We start from the raw sequence: 16,441 nt of genomic DNA, 5'->3' as shown, positions 1-16,441 counted from the left end.
CTCCAGTGGTTAAATCCATGTCTTCTGAAGCAATATGATAGGTGTGGGTGAGAAACAGATTAATATTTATGTCCTTTTTTACTATAAATCTCCACCTTTGACCAGCCCCAACCAGTAGGTGGCTGAATTTGAAGTCAAAAGGACTTAAATATTGATCTGTTTTTCACCCACACCTATCATATCACCGCACATGGATATGGATTTAACCACTAGAGTCATATGGATTACTTTTATGCTGCCTTTATTTGACCTTCTGAGTTCTGGTCACCATTCACTTGCATTGTGAGGACCAACAGAGCTGATATATTCTTCTAAAAATCTGTTTGTGAAAGAAAGTCATGCACATCTGGTATTTTCTGTTTTGGGTGAACTATCCCTTTGATGCGTGCTATATCACATTTTATTACATTAATTTTGAATAATGTTTTTGAGACTGATGAAGAGAGTTCTGAATGCCTTCAGTTTTCCTATCATGCAACAGATTTCTCCTAATTTCAAACATTACCATTTGCAATTTATTTATGTCTTATGTTAAGATAATATTATACACACACACACACACACTAGTACCCACCTATTCTTGAATTATATGTCAGCTATAGCACAGCGTAATTCTGATCTGCCTTTCTCTGTATAACAATCTGTTGTTATGGAAACTGCCTCAAGGCTAATGGTACAAAAACCTCCCTTCCCTCATACTCTACTTACAGATCAGTCACTTGATATCTTGTACAACATAACCACAAATTATATTTGTTTTGTGTGTGTGATATGCTGTACTCTGCAGGAGGTGATGGAGAGCTCGGGTCCCAGGCGTCTTTTTGTTACACGGGTCCTCAAGCATTTTGACTGTGACACATTTATTCCTGATATCAATATGGATAAATACAAGCTCCTGCCCAAGTGAGTGCTCATACCGCTGTTTGCGTACTTAACTGGGGAGCCATAGTCATATAATCATTAAGTTCCAATACTAGCATGTATAGATGGCATCAACCTAATTCATAGGAACAACATTACAATGCCAGTTAATCGTCAAACATAAAAAAACAAAAATAAGAGCATTGTTTTAAAGCATTTTCCTTTAACAGATACAACTTTTTTACATTTGTTTAGTAGTATACTCAGTTTAACCTTGAGTAAAGTGGCATTAATTGATTTATTGGCACAGGAAGAGACATGCCGTATTGTGTATATACAGAGAGAATAAAGTATCCCTCTTGTCATGTAAAAGTAGCATCTTGCATCAATGGCGGCGTGCACAAAATGTCACATCTCTCAGGCACACAGTAAGCATTTAAAGAGTAGTTAAATGCACACAGACTGTTATTACAGGTTTCATCAGCTACTTCATCCGACAAAGAGTAACAAAGTTGTATATTTTGTTGTTTGTGTTTAATATTATGTTATTTGTTTGCTCAGATATATCACTTTAAGATGGTCTACATTTATCTAGACCAGTCCAAAGCGGATGAGTTGAGTTGATTGTCACCATTTATAATATTGCCAAAGCATATACCGGGGTTCCCACGTGTCCTGGGAATCCTGGAAAACCTGGAATTTTGCAATGCAGTTTTCCAGTCATGGAAAATTGGAAAAATACCTAAATGTCCTGGAGAATAATTATTTGTCCTGGAAAATATTTTAGTATAATAAAACTGTTTGATTGTGTCACTGACCAGGTTTTTGTTACATGTACAAGTATTGATCTAGCACACATTTTATTAGTTCCAACATTGCTGTAGTGTTAACTAGAAAAACATTTGAGTTGCTAACTTTAGACAACGACGGTGGTCAGACCACAGATTTTTTGAAAATGAATTCACACCCTGAGGAGGTAGTATGGTGATGCGGCCTTTACGCTTCGGTATGTAAATAAATGTTCAATAATTCAAAGGTCAGAGTCTGTTTATACCACCGTTAACACATGTAGGTCCCTATGATTTCCCCGATTCTGAAAACATGGATAGAATCACTGAATCCAGTCATAAAAAGTACATTAGCTATAAAATGCGGAATGTCTTGGAATTTGACATATTTGGGATGAAAATTAATGTTTGAATTAAAATCTTGAAATATATCCATGTGTGATTATTAAACCGCAAAAGGCTGCAGTTTAATTAAATAAATATATCATCTGCATGTGCTGCGAGCTTCAAAATGAACGTGTGAAGCTGAGCAGAGCGCCCCGAAGCATGCAGCACATACAGACTATATTTTTATTTAATTAAATCACAGCTTTTTGGGGTATAATAATCACACTGGGCCATGTAGCAAACTGCTTATCCGGAGGTGAGAAACTTCCATCAAAAACGCAAAGAAACATCAAAATAAAAGCTTGATTTAAATTGTGCCTTGAAAAGAGTGGGAACCCTGAATTACAGTACAGTCCTCAAAATAGACACAAAGTGAAAGACTTTGTGTTATGATTGTCTAAGTGAGAGTTTTATGTATTGCGTTTTGTATTTCTAGTTGTCTTCCTTATACTTGCAATTAGTGCATGAAAGAGTCATACTCATACTATATTGTAAAATCAGCCCTGATGTGATAAGAGTGACTTATTGTTCCTTCTTGTCTCCCTTTATTGCTTTCTTCTGGTCAGGTTCCCAGGTGTACCCACAGGGTTGCAGGAGGAGAATGGTGTTCAGTATATTTTTGAAGTGTATGAGAGCACTGACCACTAAGAAGAAGAGCTTATAGGTGTGATTTTAAGGTCAGAGACATGTCCTCACGGGTAGTGCATGTGCTCTGACACTTTGCATGGTTGCTCTTTTATGGGAGACCTGTTGGAATCTGGCTTGTAAAATTTCCTTATCTCATCCTTCTCCCAATTGTTTCATGTTACCTCTCCACTTTCCTACCGATCCAAGTGGTAAAAGCCAAAATGTAAAATGAAAATTGTTCACCCAAAAATGAAAATTCTGTCATCATTTACTCACCCTCATGTTCCAAACCCACATGACTTGCTTTCTTCAGTGGAACATAAAAGGCGATGTTTGGTAGAATGTTAGCCACAGTCTCCATTCAATGTCATTGTATGTTAAAAAACAAAGGCTAACATTCTGCCTGTCATCTGCCTTTGTGTTTTACATAAGGTAGAAAGTCATAGGGGTTTGGTACAGCAGGAGAGTGAGTATGTGGTATGAATTTTCATTTTTGGGTGAACAATCCCTTTTGATATAAAACAGTTTTTATTTAGTAAATAAGCCAGGAGGAGAGGAGGAAAGATATGAGAACATGTCTGGACTTGAACCGTCTCTCCCACAAGTACGACAGCTCAACATGGCAGAGCATGGGTGCTCACTACTTGGACAAACTACTTCTAAACATGTTTATATCAGTTTTTGTCCCTTGGTTATCATTTACAATATTCAGAAATTAGTTTTGATCCCAATAAATAGTCTTTCCCACATCAGCTATCCACTTCATTATTCCTCATCTCGCTAGCTGAAAAACACAACCAGCTCATCTCCATATCCAATAGCAACTGAAGTGTCTGCTGATAAACCAGCCCCAAGATCTTGCTCTCTCATGAATATGGATGTTGTGTTTTGTCTTCAGACTGGCGGATTGACAAAGGGTTTCGTATAGTTTTGGGAAGGATGACAACATTGTTGCACTTTCAATCTCACCCACACAAACTCCACTGTGGTTATTAAAAAAAAAAATTAAATGCTGCAATCAGGCACAACCTTTTTGAGCTGAATGGTTTCAGGTATGTCAGCTTTATGTACTACAAATGTTTACCGCCAGGCTGAAATAAATGACTGGAATTCCAATTACTCACCACCTGCACCTTAAGTAGCACAAAAATTTGTTGTCAGGGAACAAATTTGTTGTCAGGGAAGTACCTTGAGCTTTGCATGTTCACACTTCATTATTGTATGCAAGTTATGGAGTACCATTTCAGATCATAAGATAAAGGAGAACAAAAGAAGGCTGCTTAAGACTATACACACGTTTCTTGTGCTAAATATTGACATTTACCTTTGTTTCCCCCCTCATTAGGCATCTTATTATTAGCCTTTCATTCAATTCCATTCGTTTATTGCGGTTTTGTCTATAGTGACTGACTCAAACTGATAAACACACTCACCTTGAACTACCCCCAGAGGCTGAACTGCTGCCTCAAAGGCGAGACAGTTGTGTCATAATGATGTAACTGCACCATAGGAGTCGTTATCATGCGAGAACGTTGACATCAGAGTTAGGAACAAATGAAAAGCTGCGCACAACCTGAACATATGAGCTCAATAACTTGCTTCCGCAATGTGAGAATAATGGACAGATTGCTTAGTGACGCTGAATGTGCACAGACTAACGTCACCTTGCTCTTGAGGAGATCTTGTTAAGCTCAACTGTCCTTCTGATACACAGGGACTTGGTGTGTGGTGAGAGTCAGTAGTAGCTTGTTTCCAGACCTGAGAGCAGAGGCACCTGTTCTCTCTGTCTCTCTTCTGTTTGTCCCTCTCTTGCATTCGTTCTCAGCCAGCGCACATCTCCACATGTTCGCCTCTCACTTCAAGCACCTCTGTTTGTCTTTCGAATTGAACTCCAGCTTCAGTCTCACCATTGGATTACTTATCTATTTACAAAAAAATTACATGCCAGTGGAGCAAGCTAATGGAAAATTAGAGCATTGACTGGTTTATTAGAGGTAAGGACCTATTTACAAGCTATAAATTTGACCTCCTTTAGAAATATACATACTTTTTATAGATATCTTTTAAGTACACTTAACTTTTCCATGCGCTGTCCTTGTGAAGATATTGTAGTTGGAATATATTTCATTTAACTTTTTGTGTGATAAATGAATGAGTTAAAATCTATAATGCAATAAGTTGTTTCTTTTTGCAGACTGCTTAGATATGAAGCTGTTGGACGTTTGATGTGTATATATGCGAGACTACATGAGTGGATGGAGCTTTCCATAAGATTTGACCTTGCCTTCATTCATCTGCTGAAATATGATTATAAGCACTTTACTCCAAGTACTATCTCTTCAAATAAAAATACAGAGGTTTTTCCTTAATGGCTCTGCAAAAATATTTTATACTTATAAAATATTATATACTTTATAATTCCACCATGGAAAACATTCATTTGCAAAAGAATTACTTGTGTTACCTTTTCATGTAAAGTTTTGTCAATACTGTTGCACAGTTTAATATATATTGTATGCCTTTGAACTGGAAATGTACCTTCATGTCAGCTAGGAAAGCTTGTAATTTATTCTCCTGATAACACTAAAAAGCAGAACCATCCTGGCAAAATGAGGAAGCTTTCATCACCCTCATTAATCTAGACACAAAAACTATTCTTATTCATTTATCATTGTATGTCACAGAGAGTGGGTTTACATTTTCCCCGCAGGCGTTTTGAGAGGGGAATAAAACCAGCCCACCATTTGTGAGGAAAATTAAGTATTGCGTGATCTGGCATGAATCACAGATGCATACAGGTGCGTGAAGTGGCCCGTTTTGTGCTCCACTTCAATGCTGCTGTTGCAACAGTCGCCATACTCATCTGTTTTGAGGCCTCATTTGCCCCATGCTTTTTAACACGAGCCTGTGACAGAGAGAGAGAGAGGACTGTCATTAAAAATTCTCTCTATTCCCAAGGGCGATTGAAGACTAGGGGTATGGCACACAAAGCTGCGGTTTTAAATGCCAGCCCAGGGAGCTGTAGGAATTAGCAGCTTGAACTGAGATGTCCTGCAGGCACCAGGCAGTGTGCTTGTACTGCACCAATCAAGACTTTAGTCTGCCTACACTATTTGATTTGAAAAGCCAAACTGTCAGAAAGAAGTGCTTTAATAGCATGAAAAACATGACACTTGGAGAAAGCTGAGTGAGCTATTGCTAAGTACAGGCAACAGACACTAATTAAAGCTATTATCGAAACCAATTAAATACTGAAAAAAGGAACAAAGGTAATGTCCTGTATATGCATTGCACTAAGAATTTTTCAAAGAAAGTGTTTATCCCCGGTGCTGCTGACACATTCTCTTATTTAGCATTGTTACATGCAGCCTCCACTTCTCAGAACAGCTAACTGCAAGAATGTCAGCCAAGGTTGTCATCCATTTATTTTTGTTTGAGGACACAAAAAGATTCATACTCTTACTCATCTTACCTCAACTGCAGTGAATTCACATTTATAAATCTTACTGAGACAGTCTCTTTCTGTCTCTTTGTTAAATAGTGAGTGCATTGCGACTGCGCTCAGAGTTGAGAGAACAAGGCCACATGCACAATAGACTGAATAAGAATGCCATCATTCAAAGAAGCAAATACAGATTGCCTCAACCTACTGAATTACAACCTATTGAAAAACACTTTTCATGTTGGCTGCACTGTGGCATCACTCGAACCTGCAGTTTTGAAAGTATATGGAGACTAAGTATGTTGCATTATTGCATACAGTATCATTAGGCATGTTGAGAACTGAAATACTCTAAAAAAGAATATAAAAGGGAAATAATTAATCTCATGTAATATGGATTAGAAAACTCTTCTTTTTTTTTCTTGCATCTTCAAGTACCACCTAGACATACCACCTACACAGTCATTATAAACATCTTCATATTAGTGTCTACCACTGTGAAAAAGAGAACGACACTAGATAATAGTAGGAAGCCTCTCTTACATATTCTTTTGTGGCAAGGAGGGAGGGAATATTTCAATCTCAAATAGACATCGGGTTTGCTTTGATGCGAATGAATCAAATAAGAAACAAAGGCAGACACTTAAGCAAAAACCTTGAGTTCCTGAGCTATTTGTCTGCTCTCCTATTCTGCCCAACAGAAGTCAAGCAAGAAATCAGCTAAATTTGAAAGACCTATGATCTACTGAGCCAGTCGTAGCCTCAACCATCAGACCATACAATAATGGAGGACTCAACAGAGCTGCGGACGGACGGAAACTCCTTGCTTAAAGCTGTATATCTGTGCCGCCTGAGGCTGACACGCCTGCTTCTGGAAGGTGGGGCTTACATTAATGAGAGCAATGAGAGAGGAGAAACACCACTGATGGTGGCCTGCAAGAGCCACCATGCTGATACTCAGAGTGTGCCAAAACCCAAGATGATCAGGTGGGTCTCTTTTAAGTTCTAGAAGTGCCATGAAACTTGATGTGCACATTCTAAGTACTAAATCTTCTTAACAGGTATCTTCTTGAAAATGGTGCAGACCCCAACATTCAGGACAAGTCTGGTAAAACAGCCCTAATGCATGCCTGCATAGACAGGGCAGGGGAAGATGTGCTGTCCCTTCTGCTCTCCAGTGGAGCAGACCCAAGTTTGGAGGACCACACTGGATCCTCTGCTCTGGTCTACGCAGTTAATGCTGGAGATAAGGATGCACTAAGAGTACTACTGGATGCCTGCAAGGCCAAAGGCAAGGAAGTCATCATCATTACAACAGATAAACTACCCTCAGGTAGACAAATGACCAAGCAGTATCTGAACGTACCTCCTCCTCCAAATCTTGAGGACCGATTGCACTGTGCCCCTGCATCATATATGTCCCCATCTGAAATTAAAATCTGTACACCTCATATTTTGCCACCAACCAACAACCAGTCTGAGAGTCTGGGCTCCACTTCAACACTGTCTGCATCTAAGCCAGGATCACCAACTCAAGATTCAAGCCCTTTGCAGGCAGCTAGTGTGGCTAAGTTGCTGCATCTACAGAGGCTCCACTCAGAGCCCTGGCTAAAGATACTTCCATCTGTGCTCCTACAGCAAAGCGAGTCCTCATCCATGACAGAGGAGCTTCTGGATATCACCCCTGGAGAGGAGCTCTCTTTTGGATACAATGGTTGTCCACCTCTACAGAGAACAATGGTTGCTCGGCATCAAAGCATTGATGTCAAAGACCCTACTGGTCTGCTTAGAGCCTTAGAGAAAGCTCCTGAGAGTGAAAGAGAACTAACAAAATACCAGAAATGGCTGTATAGAAAAATGTCCTATGATGGTGAGTTACTACCACACTCCTCGCAGCAGAATCTCAAGCAGGCATCCATTTCAGACACTGCCTCTGTGGACAGAGACTCAAACTGTCTTCCCAATTTGGCTGTTTCAAGCCTCTGCAACGTGGTCCGCCGCCGCAACATTGGAATGGACCACTACAGCTCTGACTCTCAGTTGCCTCAATTTGGGAGCCAACCCTCTGAAGACCATGGGAAGGCTGGAGAAGGAATTGGGGGAACAGAGAAACGCAAGCTTGTCACCAGCCGTTCCTCCACGCTCTCTGGATCCAGAGAGTCTTTGGAGAGTCTTGTCCAGAGGAGGAGTCCCGCAATGCTGGAACGGAGGGGATCTGGAGCCCTTCTCCTTGACCATATTTCACAAACCAGGCCCGGTTATCTTCCACCTCTCAATCCACATGCACCCATACCAGATATAAAAGTCAATACCAGTATCAGCCTTAACAGTGGAAGTAAACCTGTGGTAGGAACAGCACAGACTGTTCCAGCATCAAGGCATTATGTGCCCTGTGCCCCGATCCATCCCAGAGACCACAAGAACAAGACGACTCTGCTAAGACGACACTCCATGCAAACTGAGCAGATCAAGCAGCTGGTCAACTTTGAGGAGATCTTTGGACAGTAAAGAACACAGAAGAAGGTTATGGTAAATATAGAAATATAAAGAGACATTCTATTGTCATAAAAGGGACACATTTGATCATTAAGACAGAGTCTGAAATCTGAACAGGATAAATATTAGATTTAAACAGGAATAATAACAAATATCTCAAGTACTGCCCTAAATGCACTTTTCAAACAGGACAATGGGAATATATGTTCAATTTCACCATTATAAATTTACTGCACTTTACTGCTGTTACTTGTGCTCTCAATCTTTTGTGCACTGAATAAGAATACTGAAACTCTGCTGCTGTTCAAGGTACTTCTTGCTCTCTAAACTTGATTCATGTCTGTAATGTCTTTGTATCTACATAAAGTGACTTGTATTCACCCATTGACTATGTAAACTGAAATGTCTAACATAACAGGACAAAACTTTCCATTTTTGTGTGTTATTATAAGCATAACATTTATTCTATTTTATGCATTTGTGATGACAAAATTCAAATGTACAAAATGCAAATGTAGATTACAAAAATATAGCATTTCTCTCGGATTTATGTTTTTGTCCCTTTATACATTAGAGTTAATTAGGCTTGAGACAACCAAAAAAACGTACATTACATTTAAGCCTCAAGTCTAAAATATACAGTACAAAGGATGTATTCACATGTCAACGTGTGTACGTGTTTAGTCTGTTAACATTTCAAAGTAAATTTCAATAATTGCTTTTCATTTAGGAGTAGCCAGGCAGTCCTCTAAACTGTGTCATCTGTGATTCTAACAGATCATAGTAGATCCTGGTTTTGCTGCAGTTTTGCCTGTAGGGCAACAGATCCTCCACTTTAAGAACATCATTCTTGCCTGTCCATACAGTAAGGCTGTATCTGAGAGAGAAAGAAGACAAGATTACATTTAGAAAAAGTTTAAAATAAAGTTAAAACACCTCATTGACTGGGCTGGCATTAAAGCAGAACACAACCACCACCACCACAACATATACGTATGTCAGTGATTAAAAATCTTTGGTATTCATCTTATGTATGAATTATCCTATTAAACTCTGGTATCTGAATATGAAAAATGGCAAATAATCCACAGCACTAACCACATTTTAATTTTAAGGGAATCTTTCTATCTATGCTTCTCCACAGTGCGTTACATAGAGAAAAGACCATCATTCTCCTTCATATGTTCAGAATGATTGAGAACATTAACTTGCAGTCACCCTCAAAAAATTATTTGAGAGCAGGAGAGGACTACTGAAGTGCAACGTCTCTGTAGAAGAGGATTAAACCTTCATTACATTTCCTTTAATAATGCTACACCTGTCCTTCAGAACAAGCACAGAGTGCGAGAGTAGAGCCAGATCCTAATTATCTGGCGAAGAATTACAAAAGCATTGGAATGAATGTGATTCTCTCCTTGCTTATATAACATAAATCAATCACCCAGGTAATCAAAAAACTCCTTCACATAGATATGTGTCTTAATAGCCTCTATAATAGTAAATATGGACATACATTTAAATAGAATGATTAAGGAACAGATTTGTTGGATACATTAGAAGAAAACAGAGTCTCACCGGTCTGACTGTTCTAAAAGCCACTGAAGCTGTGGGAAGGACACAGGAAGGAGGGCTGCTCGGACTGGGAATGTGACTGGTTGCATTAGGGATCTGCATAATTCTTCCATTTGATGAACCATCTCCCAGCTGTAGCCTAAAACAAACAAGCTTGCAAATTGTGGTGAATCTGGCATATCAAATGTTCCCACAAATATATTTTTTATTTTTCTGGAAACACTAGATTGTGTACAGTTTATACAGCACAGTGGGGTCGAACAGTCCACTACTAAACATGCTCCAAAATGCTTCTCTTTTATAATTCATTACAAAAGATATCATTACAAAAGATATATATATTTTAAGAAATGTACATGGATTTAAAAATGTCTTAGTATTTGGTATGTGCTTGTTTTGCTTTAATGTCAGCATACACTTAAACTGGCATGAACTCCAAAAGCTGTTCAAACTCTAAAGATCCATGTTATCCCAGCATGATTAAAGAAATAACATGGTCAATGTTACACATTTGCTTACTTTCTTAGTGAAAAGATGAAAAATTTACAACACCTTTTGGAGTCCATGCCAGCTCAAGTGCATGCTTTCAAAAATGGGACCTACCAAATACTTGAAATTCTGAAGTTAATGTTGTTCAACCTTTTACTTAAATTGATATGCTGATAATATTATTTGTAATGAAAATATTTGTATTCAATTAAAAAAAACATATCAACATAGAAGCATTTTCACTAGTGGATTTTGCAGTTCACTGTCTGTCACATTATTGACTTGCTGTGGCACTACAAAAAAATAATAATAATAATTGTCTTCACACTATGTGTCGTAACAATTACTCTTCTAACCAGGGTTGTCAACATCTGCATCCCATCCAGTGGTCCAACCCAAAGACAAAACATCATTTTCTGAACTGAGTGAGACTTCCTGTAGAAAAGCCTGAGGGTCCAGAGGGGGGGCTTTGCCACCAGGGCCAGGAAGAATGTCAGCGTTGATCCACATGGGTCCCTGCAGATGATCCCGGACCTCTTCAAGTAGAATCATGGACGGGGAGACAGCTTCAAGACTGTGAATCAAAATGACAAGTTGATCTGTCATTCACTAATCACATATTAGAGGGACAGTATGGGGACATACACATACTGTCCTAAAGCCAAACAAACCTTTTGAAGTCTAATTTTATGCCTTTATCTGATTTCACAACCTCTTTTAGCCAGTCCTGCAGGGATATATCACTGTCATTTTCAGGTGGATGTGCCATAATCGGCTCTTTTGGATCCAGACCCCTGAGAAGAACATCTGCTTCAATCATCTGTGCAGAACCTCAATGAAGAACGGAGGGCACACAATCAATATTGACATTCATTACACACAGGATCTTTTATCGTGATGTGGTCATGATAAAAACCTAGAAACAAGTAATCTGAGAAGGAAAAAAGTAAATAAAAGTAAGAAGTCTTCATACTTTGCATACTTACCCCGAAGGGCCTCTGTAAGTTTGCTCTTGCTGTTTGCTGCATGATACCACACAATATCAGCAGCATCTTTACTTTGTATCGTCGCTTTGTTGAAGAAATATTCTAGTGTGTGTTCACTCATTGATCCTACGGCTAAACAACACAAGCACATTCTTTCAATATGGACTAAAATTGACATTAAAATGTATCAGTCTGTCAAGCTAGCAAGCTAGCTTTCTTACCTGTGGAGTTCGACAGCGACTGCAATTTGAGGTAGCAAACAACCAAAGATGCGATAACTGCAGCACACAGAACGGAGCGGTACAATTTATGTTTAATTATACCCATGTATTATTATAATATTCTATATTCTTGCCACCATGACATTTACATTGCTACAGATAACCACACAATCTACGACATGATGCATTCTGGGATATGTAGTTATTCAGTGCCTGCCTGTCCGCTGCAAATCGCACATGTAGAATACATTTTCAGTAAAAAAAGAAAAAAAAAGAAAGAAAGAAAGAAAGAAAGAAAGGATATCCCTACATTTTCTTTGTTAATCCTACTTTTAATACTTAAAATAATATAAAACTCATATTAAATAATAAATATAATACATAGAATTCTATAATAAATATTAAATACAAATATTTGTAGATTTTCGTTTGTTTTATTTATTATTTACATTTATTTAATAAAAATATAAAATATCTCATTAACTCATAATAAACAATAAAATGCTAAATACAAAAATAATTATATAAAAAATATAATATAATTTCAAATTTGAGTTTAATGTTTTTATTTTTCTTTCATTTTATATTTATTTAATAAAAAACATAACATAATAACTCACACAAAACTCATATTAAATAATAAAGTAAAATAAAATAAAACAATATTTTAATTATATTTTAATGTTTATATTTCAATAAAATTTAATCATATTGTTTATTATTTTATATTTTTACTAAATAAATGTAAAATAAATCAATAAATAAAACAAACAAAAATCTACAAATATTAAAAATTATATTTGAAAAGACATATGTACTGTATTTAAGTATTTTATGTTTATTTAATAAATAAATATAAACAAATAAAGAAATATCACATTAAAATAAAAACTAACACAAGCAAAATTATGTGAATTATGCAACGACCAAAAAAAAAAAAAAAAAAAAAAAAGGAAATAGCTTTTAGATTCTTCAGAGTAGCTGCCATTTGCCCAGATATTAGAGTTCTGTACACATTTTCTCAACCAGATTCATGAATTATCCAAAACATGTATACATGTATGCTGGGTATTTGTTGGCTGCTTTTCCTTCCTTCTGGTCCAACTCATCCATTAAAAAATCTATATATTTTTAATAAATGTTTTTGTTTTGTGAAGACTTTAATAAATAGGCACAATATATATTTGTCTGAAAAACTAATTTTAAGAATTTAAAAGAGCATCAAGAATCACCCAAAAATGTAAATTCTCTCATCATTTATGCCACCCCAGATGTTCTGAGTTCTGATCACCATTCACTTGCATTGTATGGACCAGCAGAGCTGAGATATTTTTCTAAAAATCTTTTGTTTGTGTTCAGCAGAAGAAAGAAAGTCATACATATCTGGGATGGCATGAGGGTGAGTAAATGATGAGAGAATTTTGATTTAAAGGGTGAACTATCCCTTTAACCCAAAGAAGATAAATCTTTCTCACACAGAGAATCAGAGTACTGCCTGCGCATGCGCCAGTTTTGAATTTTAATCTTTAACGGTCGACCAGATGATGTACGCCGAAGAAAAGGTAGGTAATAATACATTTTCTCATCGTATTACATAGTGTTTTGTCCATCTAACATTAAATGTCACTTAGAGTTATGTTGGAGAAGAGAAGAGTATATTCAGGTGTGTCCAAACGTTTGACAGTTCTAAAACAAACCATACTACCCACTTAATTTGAAGAAGGTGCACTCATTTCACTTTAATTAAAACAACATGGAACGTTATAGTGTTTACAATCCTTTAAACATCTTTATTATCAGGCTTAGCTTCTTTTATGTCAGATAATAGTCAGTTTGGTTTTGAGCTTTGCTCAGCATCAGCTGCAAGGTTCTCAGGAACGGTGAAATGTTGTGATCCACAGCTATCTGTAGAGCATCTGCAGTCTCTTTCTCTGCTCCAATCACTCTTTTCAGAAGCCTCTATATTTGTGTTAGTGTCTTTGTGTGAAAGGCCCAGCTCATCTAACTGCATCTGTAGACGTTTTTCCAAGTCTTCAGTGTTTCGGGCCAACATGTAGCTCACCTTCCTCTGATGTGCCAAGGCCTCCTCTTTGTCATTTAACTGAAAGATGGAGGACAACCAAAACAGTGAACTGAACAAAAAATTTAATCTGAAGGAAAATAGAGACAGGACTATAAATAGTATACTGACCAGATCGAGCACCATGTTCAGTGTTTCTTTGGAGTCGGTGGGTATCTTGCCTTCCCTTGCAGCAGGCAGAATTTTTTTCAGTCTGTCACTGAGCGAACCTTGCTTCCCTTTAAAAAAATTGAAATTGCAATTTATTTATTTTTTTGTATCAGTTTATTAGTATCATGTGTAAACTAAACTGCAGTAATGATCTGTAATGAATGTTAGAGGAATAGTTCAACCAAAAATGACAATTCTGTCATCATTTACTCACCCTAATTTTGTTCTAAACCTGTTTGATTTTCTTTCTTCCGTGAAAAACAAAAGACATTCTTCATTCCTCTTGTGTTCCACAGAAGAAAGAAAGTCATCTGGGGTTGGAACGTCATGAGGGTGAGTAAATGATAACATAATTTGAATTTTTGGATGAACTAACCCTTTAAATACGTTACGCTACATGATTGTCTTTTTCATTCATATGTCCTACTCATCCCGCCCCGAGCGGGATTCGAACCAGCGATCCCTGGCACAGGAGTTGGACGCACTAGCAAGGAGGCTAGAAAAGCCATGGCTTTCTGCCTCAGTCGCTAGTGCATCTCTTAAGGCCAAGACAGTGAGGTTTACACACTGCACAGCTATCACGTACTAGCTGGCTACCGTTACACATTTAAAAAAGCAGCATTTTACCTCGCTCATGTCTTTGGTCATGCGGCTGGTGTCTATCGGTCTCAGCCTGACGAAGCACGTTCTCACTGACTCTCCTTAGCTGCTGCTCAAAAGCGATGCGGAAAGCATCCATCATCACATAAGCCTCCTCCTTCCTCTTCTGCTGCTGTTCCAGCTAATGCGGGCAAACACGTTGTGTTATTATAAGACCCTTACAGACAAATGAGAACAGTCTGTGCTATAATAGTTTTTAGTACATGTTTATGAGAGGATATTTACAAGGTAACAAAACAGAAGCACTGACAAATAAAACAGGAGTACCTCTTGCTTGAGCTGAAGAACTTGTTTACGACTTGCAGCAGCACTTCTAGCACAAGGGCATGGCTCGCCTCCATTAGAGTTACACTGGCAAGCCCCATAAACAGCCAACTAAATGATAAGACGACAGAAAGAAAGCTATATACCACAGAAGAGCTCTTTAACACAGGCGTTGTGCAAAGGTATAAGTAAGTAATATCATATTTATAACATAATAGATATGATTCATCAACATTACCTCTAGAGCTGAACCATCTGTTCCCAGGCTGCAGGTAGGCTGGGTCCTCTGAAAGTCCCTCCTTTCCTTTGCACTAAACATGGACAGGAGCTCCAGACATTTCTGGCTCAAAGCTAAGACATAAAACATGCAAAAACATGCAATGAAACAAACCAGAAAGTGGGTCATTGATAAAATGAGAAAATACGATCTGACTTACATGCATTCTCTGCCCTTGTCTTGCGATGCTGTGTCATTCTCTCCTCTAGTGCTTTCTTTAGGGCTTCATTTTCTGCTAACACCCTGAAGTGATATTAGCATGGACAAATGAGACCATTGTAGTCATTTTTAAAACTCTCAAATACAGTCTTTATTTGGCATGTACACTGGGTATACCTCTCATACGTCAAACTCCACGAGTTTTCCACATTCTTAAACTGCACCTGGTTGAAGGTTATCTCCCACTGCAAAGCATTAACCTCCTGTGTGGCAACAATTTCAAAGCAATGAGACCATATTTACAGGAATATAAACACATGGCAGAATATTCTTGAAATTCAAAAACATATTTTAAAGGAATATTCCAGGTGCAATACAAGTTAGGCTCATTCGACAGCACTTGTGGCATAATGATGATTACCACAATAAAAAAAAATTCGACTCGTCCCTCCATTTCTTTAAAAAAGCAAAAATCTGGGTTACAGTAAGGCACTTGCAATGGAAGTAAATGGGGGCCAATTTTTGGAGGATTTGAAAGCAGAAAAGTAAAGCTTATAATTTTATAAAAGCACTTACGTTAATTCTTCTGTCAAAACTTGTGTATTATTTTAACTGTAAAGTTGTTTAAATCGTCGTTTTTATGGTAATTTTAGGGTTTATGGTGATTTGTCATCATGGCAACAAAGTTTTAAAATTGCACATAACTACACAGAAAAGGTTAGTAAGCAATTTTATCACTTAAATCATATTGACATGCATAATGGTTACACCTCATAGCTGTACTTTTGAAATTGAGTATTTTAACGTTTACAGATTGGCCCATTCACTTCCATTGTAAGTGACTCACTGTTAGCCAGATTTATGCTTTTTATTTTTTTGAGAAAATGAGGGACAAAGTCAATATACATTTTTATGGTATATAAAATTATGCCACAAATAATGTCAAATAAGTTTAAAGGAATAGTTCTCCAAAAAATGAGAA

General features: G+C 37.5%; 3 protein-coding genes across 7 annotated transcripts in view; 1 reads left to right on the top strand and 2 right to left on the bottom strand.

The window, feature by feature from the left end:
- The first annotated feature begins 244 nt into the window (after positions 1 to 244).
- On the top strand, positions 245 to 8,675 carry LOC127440142 (ankyrin repeat domain-containing protein 34B-like). Of its 2 annotated transcripts, XM_051696567.1 has the most exons (4): positions 245 to 903; positions 2,603 to 2,713; positions 6,807 to 7,092; positions 7,167 to 8,675. In XM_051696567.1, the coding sequence occupies exons 3-4, from the start codon at positions 6,890 to 6,892 to the stop codon at positions 8,611 to 8,613; spliced, it is 1,650 nt and encodes a 549-aa protein (XP_051552527.1). In that variant the 5' UTR covers positions 245 to 903; positions 2,603 to 2,713; positions 6,807 to 6,889; the 3' UTR covers positions 8,614 to 8,675. The 2 variants fall into 2 exon arrangements, with proteins under 2 accessions (XP_051552527.1, XP_051552528.1); XM_051696568.1 differs by lacking the exons at positions 245 to 903; positions 2,603 to 2,713 and having other exon boundaries at positions 5,996 to 7,092.
- A 197-nt stretch (positions 8,676 to 8,872) lies between these two features.
- Positions 8,873 to 12,047, bottom strand: LOC127440143 (protein FAM151B-like). 2 transcript variants are annotated; one of them, XM_051696569.1, is made up of 6 exons: positions 11,870 to 12,047; positions 11,649 to 11,780; positions 11,334 to 11,493; positions 11,019 to 11,236; positions 10,177 to 10,312; positions 8,874 to 9,478 (listed from the first exon to the last, which is right to left on the bottom strand). In XM_051696569.1, exons 1-6 carry the CDS (start codon positions 11,973 to 11,975, stop codon positions 9,328 to 9,330), a joined length of 903 nt encoding a protein of 300 aa, XP_051552529.1. In that variant the 5' UTR covers positions 11,976 to 12,047; the 3' UTR covers positions 8,874 to 9,327. The 2 variants fall into 2 exon arrangements, with proteins under 2 accessions (XP_051552530.1, XP_051552529.1); XM_051696570.1 differs by lacking the exon at positions 11,870 to 12,047 and having other exon boundaries at positions 8,873 to 9,478; positions 11,636 to 11,767.
- Positions 12,048 to 12,734: 687 nt separating this feature from the next.
- The window catches only part of ccdc125 (coiled-coil domain containing 125), a 9,414-nt gene continuing 5,707 nt past the window's right edge, over positions 12,735 to 16,441 (bottom strand). Inside the window, exons 6-12 of one of the 3 annotated variants that reach the window (XM_051696513.1) lie at positions 15,637 to 15,722; positions 15,461 to 15,543; positions 15,262 to 15,374; positions 15,027 to 15,134; positions 14,727 to 14,880; positions 14,061 to 14,167; positions 12,739 to 13,970 (exon numbers count right to left, since the gene is read on the bottom strand). In XM_051696513.1, coding sequence (XP_051552473.1) covers positions 13,698 to 13,970; positions 14,061 to 14,167; positions 14,727 to 14,880; positions 15,027 to 15,134; positions 15,262 to 15,374; positions 15,461 to 15,543; positions 15,637 to 15,722 — 924 coding nt within the window. In that variant the 3' untranslated portion in view covers positions 12,739 to 13,697. Of the gene's footprint in view, positions 14,168 to 14,726; positions 14,881 to 15,026; positions 15,135 to 15,261; positions 15,375 to 15,460; positions 15,544 to 15,636; positions 15,723 to 16,441 lie in introns of all 3 variants that reach the window. The other 2 variants (XM_051696512.1, XM_051696511.1) reach the window with 2 other exon arrangements.

This window comes from Myxocyprinus asiaticus, chromosome 4 (genome assembly GCF_019703515.2).
Source record: "Myxocyprinus asiaticus isolate MX2 ecotype Aquarium Trade chromosome 4, UBuf_Myxa_2, whole genome shotgun sequence".
NCBI lineage: Eukaryota > Metazoa > Chordata > Actinopteri > Cypriniformes > Catostomidae > Myxocyprinus > Myxocyprinus asiaticus.
This window is presented reverse-complemented; position numbering and strand designations above follow the sequence as displayed.

What these genes read in the sequence shown, in the direction of transcription:
- LOC127440142 (XM_051696567.1), top strand. Translation starts at nt 6,890, where the DNA reads ATGGAGGACTCAACAGAGCTGCGGACGGACGGAAACTCCTTGCTTAAA. An exon ending in CCAAAACCCAAGATGATCAG is followed by an intron (nt 7,093 to 7,166) that starts GTGGGTCTCTTT and finishes TCTTCTTAACAG; the next exon opens with GTATCTTCTTGAAAATGGTG.
- LOC127440143 (XM_051696569.1), bottom strand. Translation starts at nt 11,975, where the DNA reads ATGGGTATAATTAAACATAAATTGTACCGCTCCGTTCTGTGTGCTGCA. An exon ending in GTCGCTGTCGAACTCCACAG is followed by an intron (nt 11,781 to 11,869) that starts GTAAGAAAGCTA and finishes TGTGTTGTTTAG; the next exon opens with CCGTAGGATCAATGAGTGAA. An exon ending in CTTTTAGAACAGTCAGACCG is followed by an intron (nt 9,479 to 10,176) that starts GTGAGACTCTGT and finishes TTTCTCTCTCAG; the next exon opens with ATACAGCCTTACTGTATGGA.